Source organism: Limulus polyphemus, unplaced genomic scaffold (assembly GCF_000517525.1).
Source record: "Limulus polyphemus unplaced genomic scaffold, Limulus_polyphemus-2.1.2 Scaffold923, whole genome shotgun sequence".
Taxonomy (NCBI): Eukaryota; Metazoa; Arthropoda; class Merostomata; order Xiphosura; family Limulidae; genus Limulus; species Limulus polyphemus.
Window position 1 is genome coordinate 48,169 of NW_013666533.1, and position 6,000 is coordinate 54,168.

General features: G+C 32.4%; 1 protein-coding gene across 1 annotated transcript in view; it reads left to right on the top strand.

Annotated features, from left to right (window-relative positions):
* LOC106461262 (dynein heavy chain 5, axonemal-like) overlaps positions 1–6,000 on the top strand; it is a 55,414-nt gene that overhangs the window by 46,247 nt on the left and 3,167 nt on the right. Inside the window, exons 29-33 of the mRNA XM_013921073.2 lie at positions 1,438–1,606; positions 2,108–2,260; positions 3,706–3,932; positions 4,366–4,638; positions 5,112–5,374. Coding sequence (XP_013776527.1) covers positions 1,438–1,606; positions 2,108–2,260; positions 3,706–3,932; positions 4,366–4,638; positions 5,112–5,374 — 1,085 coding nt within the window. The remainder of the gene's footprint in view (positions 1–1,437; positions 1,607–2,107; positions 2,261–3,705; positions 3,933–4,365; positions 4,639–5,111; positions 5,375–6,000) is intronic.

The window sequence follows — 6,000 nt, forward strand, 5'->3', positions numbered from 1 at the left end:
GTTTATTGCACTGGTATGCATGTTTAGTTAGATATGGTAAACAAAAACAAATTTATGAGCCTGAGGCTATTTAGGATAAAAAAAAATTAAAATTTCTGTTACAATATGCAGTCGTTCTAAAAAGAAAAAAAAGGTAAATTAAATTTTTTTTATACTTTTTGTGGTGATTACAAGGTCAGTAAAATATGCCATGCCCATATAGTGTTGTGGTAGAGAAAATAACATAAAACAGTTTTATTGAAAAATACTTTTGATATTCATTTAGAAGGTTTTAGATGTTATGCAAATAAAAAAGCTGAGTACTGTAAGATGAAAAAAGTAATTTTAATCTTAAGATGAAAATAACCTTGCATTTAAACTATGACTCCATAAATTCACAGACAAATATTTAAGTAAAACTACTTTGTTAAAAAAAAAACTGAATTTTTGTGTACAAAACAATTTTAATGTTTGCCAAAAGCTTGTTAAAGTTTGTGAAGATACATTTTCTATACTGAGTTATAGTACAGGATGGTCCAAAGTTATCTTTCCTATTTTAAAATTTAATAAATAAATAACTAAAGAAATACAATCATGCAGTTTTTAACATCTTGTAGCCCAACTCTAACAATTTTTATTGTCATGTTGTTTTTCACTCCAGTGAATAGTGTTACCCTGTAAAATGGCAATTGTGCCAGAAAAGTCTCAATACATCATTTGGCTAGTAAAGACCAAGTCAGTAACTGTGGTGCAGCATAATTACAGACACCAGTACAGGACAGAAGTATTGGGGTATGTTAAGGATATCTGTATTACACATCTATAGCAAACATCATGGTGCTAAAGACCAGGATAATGGACGTCATCACCATCTTAACTGTGGTGGTGTTGCAGCAAACATGGACTGAAATCAAATATCAGATAACCATACTGAAAGCCATTAATTGTGCACACGTAAAAGTCTACTGGCATTTTGAGTTTGGCTACAAGATGTTGAAATTTGCATGGTTATATTTCCTTAGTTAATTATTAAATTTTAAAATAGGAAAGATAATTTTGGACTACCCTGTATGTATAGTTTTATGGTTACATAATGGTTAAAAGGTCAGTCAGAATGACCGAGCTCATATACCAAGAATTAATGAGAGTATTCTTAGATTTCCTTTTTGTTTCTATGATATTTGTCTCAACTGTTAAAATCAGAAGTCACCACGTTACCAAACATTTATAATTAAAAATAAAAGAATATAAGCATGTATTTTACATTTCATGTTGTTTCAGATTTTCTGTGACTAGTATACTTGAGATCTGTTGTAGATCATGATAGGTTAAGAATGACAAATATACCAGTTTTAAAAGCAAATAGATGTGACTTATGTTTACTAGAACAGTAGTCTCTCTGTGGAACTCTGGTTTTTAGAATTGTTTAAAAGCATGATTAATATTTGAGTAATCTAGGTGTCAAGCAATGAGAAAGGATGGAAATCCTGGCTGGACACTGATATGCCAGAAGGAGAGCCTTCCCCAGATGACTATGAGCGTCAGCTGGATATATTTGGAAAGTTACTTTTGATAAGGTCATGGTGTCCAGACAGAACTCTGTCTCAAGCTAGGAAGTACATATCAGGTAATTAAGATGCCTAAGTCTCACTCCATGTGGCTTTTACCTATTTACCTAAAACAAAGGAAGTATGACATGTAGCATATGTATTATAATTATTAAAGTTGTTATATCTGTACATTGAAAAATAGAAGTTTAAAAGCATATACAGATAAAGTTTCTGAGAGATACTTTATACCTGACCTTCAAGCTATTTCATTATGTTATCTTGTTTTTCCCCAAATCATAATATCCCTTTTTTAACAACACTTTTTGAAGTTTACGTTGTGTAATTTATTTAAACTTAAAACAATAACAACATGTTCCATGCATCAGCTTTTCCCACCAGCTGTTTAGTTCTGGTTAGCTAAATTATGTAAACAATGGTCAATGCAAAATAAAAAAAAAGGCAAATATTTCTAAACAATGATGGTGTAACAAAATTAATAAAAATATAGTACTGGAGGTCATTTAGATAATGTCTTATGCTAAACTACAAGTATCAATGAATGTTAATTTTGTTTTCAGAATCACTTGGAGAGGAATATTCTGAAGGGGTTATACTTGACTTAGAAGCCACTTGGCAAGAATCTGATTGTCGTACTCCTCTGATTTGCTTCCTGTCTATGGGAGCTGATCCTTCTGCACAGATTGAAGCACTAGCAAAGAAGTACAAATTGGGTATGGGTATGGTAAATTTGATATACTAATAGCTCTGAAAATGTGTGCACCCCTATATTGTTACCTTAGATATTTATGATGTTCAAACATTTTAGGACATAAGACTATATACAAAGAAGCATCCATGATCTATGATACAAGGATGAATGCCTAGAAGTTACAGCCTCTTCTTCTACTGCAAGTGGTGTTCTGTGTGATGGTTATGGACTTAGATGAAATTTCTACCACAGGAAGCTTTTGCACAATATACTAAAACTAATGCTGTCCTCTTTCACTGTACATGCTTTCCAAAGTTCATCAACTGTATGCAGACAACAATTTCTCCTGGAGCCTGTTTGAGGAACCAAGAGCCACAAAAGTTCATGGGAAGATGTCTGCAAATGGGATGATATCAATTCCTGTTTGTATGTAACTATTGCAGAGATACTGGTATGTTGATTTAGATATAAGCCTAGATGCTTTTTGTTGATGGAATTAGACCTTACCAGCATCTAGCCTGTAGAAAGTTGGACATTTGCCTGATAGTATGCAGAGTTTGAATAGGCATTTTTTTTAACTATCCAGATGTTTAACTTTCCATTATAGCTGTAATCTGCAACAACCATAAACCCTTTGAAGAAACATTCTGTCATGCTTTGTACCATTTTTTAAATTCAAGGAATTTTGTTGGCCCTTAAGTAGACATATGCTTTGTCCAGTATCATGTCTTACTTACTTTTGATGTAAGTAAGTTTCTGCTCATACAGCCTTCCACAGTTGGAAATGGAGAAACTGTGAACTCAACTTGCATGAATTTTTACAGTTCCATGGGTAGTTCCTACTTTAATTCAAACAGACACTGTGTTCTTTGTTTATGTATTCTATACCTCCAGTGTGTGTGACTAGTAGCCCTCATGGAGTATTCTTCTGGAATCATGTTTTTCTTTGCTTTACTCAATTCTTCCAAACTACAGATATTCTCCAGTATATTAACATTTTGTGTCTTGCACAAGGGTTAGTTTGACGTGCCATCTACTTTTGGAAATTATTGCACTTCAACTGAATTGCAACAACGGATTCAGGGATTTTAACTTTTGTAAAGTGATTAAATATTCAAAGTATTATGGTAGATCATGGTACAAGTTAAGAAGTTTTTGAAGAACTAATACCAAAATATGTTATCTAGTAATTATCACAAGAATGAAAATAAAGATAGGGCAGGAATGAAGGGAATGTATGGTATGAAATTAAAGATGTTTTTTTCTCAACAATCTTAATTTAAAATATTCCCCAGATATAATTATAGAATGTCAGGTTTAGTCTCAGTAAAGTTTACTTGAATTATACTGAAATATTTACTTACTTATATTTTTATATAAGAATGTTGATTTTTTTCTTTAAACAGTTTTAAGTTGGCTGATTTCAAGATGAATGATTATGTAAGATTTTATTGTTTTTTTTATCAGAGTGTAGAGCAATTTCTATGGGCCAAGGGCAGGAGTTTCATGCAAGAAGATTACTAAACCAGTCTATGAATGTAGGTGGATGGGTTCTCCTTCAGAACTGTCACCTAAGCTTACAGTTTTGTGAAGAAGCTCTTGATGCAGTAATGGAAACTGAAAGCATGCATGAATCTTTCCGGCTCTGGATAACTACGGAAGTTCACCCACAATTTCCTATTGGTTTGTTACAGGTGAGTGTATTGTACTTTAAACAAGACTTGGTGGACTTTAGCCCATCCCCATTATGTAATAAAAAGAATACTGCTTTTGTTACACTGTCTGGGAGCAAATATTGTTAACAGTGAAAGTACTCAACTGATGGAGCAATGCAATCCAATCATTATAAGTAAGATTCTTTGAACTGTATCTAATTAGTAATGTTCATTATTGAGCATAATCTTTAGTTCTGGTCTATGTAGGTAGCTTGAATTGATCAGAAGTTAATATTAATTGCAATAGAATTTAATCATTTGACATAAAAAGTGATATTTAATTGATCCTGAATATAAAAAAAGGAATTGTTTAAAACGTAATAAAATACTGTATCATGACAGCAGAATTCTATTGACAATATAATTTATAGTAACTCTCTTGCATTTCATAAACTTTTACTTCACATCATAGCTGTCAATCAAGTTCACTAATGAGCCACCTCAAGGAATAAAAGCCAGCTTAAAGCGAACATATGCAAGTTTGCCTCAGGATACACTTGAGTATAGCACATTACCTCAGTGGCAGCCACTTCTGTTTGCTGTTGCATTTCTCCATACCATAGTTCAGGAACGACGCAAGTTTGGGCCTCTTGGATGGAACATTCCCTACGAGTTCAACCAGGCTGATTTTTCAGCATCTGTGCAGTTCCTTCAAAAATTCTTAGATGATTTGGATCCCAAAAGGGTTAGCCATTATATACTTTTTTTATGGTTGTAAAACTTAATATAAAATGAAAGGGTCTTGTTATACATTTAAAGTAATTAAAAACTGATGGAACTTGTGTGGTGTGCTATTTACATCAATGCAGTATATAACTAATTTTTTTGTTTTCCAATTCCTTTCTGAGGCTACCATTTTTCATTTGGGTAATAAATAATAATAATTTTTAAATAACGTTTGTTAACGTGGAATATTTTTTTTTTTATATTCTGCATTATACAAACCTAAGTAATTTTTTTACACATCTAAAATTCAAAATTTAGCTACAAAATTACCAACATGATAGTAACAGAAAAATCTAGTTGTGGATGTCTATCTCAAAATGTTAACAAAATACGTGTATTTAGCTGAATACTATTTGAGGTTTCAGTTTTGAAAAGTATGTGTGGATTATGAGAAATGAGTTAATACCCTTTGTATATTGTAAATAATTACAGGGGGTGTGCTGGAAAACTATTTCATACATGCTGGGAGAGGTTCAGTATGGTGGACGAGTCACTGATGACTTTGACAACCGTCTGTTGAATACATATACAGATGTGTGGTTTGGAGAACAACTTTTTCAGCCAGATTTTGAGTTCTTTAATAATTACTCTGTGCCCAGTTGTAACACTACGCAGCAGTATCTGGATTTTATTAACGACTTGCCATCTACAGATTCTCCTGAGGTGTTTGGATTACACACTAATGCTGATATAACGTAAGTCTCCTTTTTTGGATCATAAGTGACAAAAATTATGTATTAGTTCTTTTTTAAATACCAAAGAAGATACGGCTTATAGTCCTCCATTACAATTGACTGGCCACTCTGTGACTAGATTTAGCACAGAGACTGAACTACATGCGATATACTTCCCAATCCTAAGACAAACAACTTCAATGAATGACATTTTCAAACACTGGGCTAAAGGGAAAAAAAATTGGTACTTCCATTTATTCACTGGTCATGATATGTCATTGAGTTTTGTTTGACATTTTTGTAATTTTATAGTAGAACTGATTGCTACACATGCTCTTAATTTTTCTCTCTTTTTTTTTATGCAAAGAGCAGTTTATAAAACAATCTCTTATCATCATAAATAATATTCAATGTTCAACTGGTACACAATTAAAAACATTTTATTTAGGCCTATCTATGGCCTTCAAAAAGTTGAAGACTCTACATGTTTCCTGAGGATGATGTTGTAATGTAGAGCTGTCAACTTTCTGAAGGCCATAGATAGGCCTAAATAAAATGTTTTTAATTGTGTACCAGTTGAACATTGAATATTATTTATGATTTTAACTTTATACACAAGTGCCAAAATACTATAATATCTTACCATG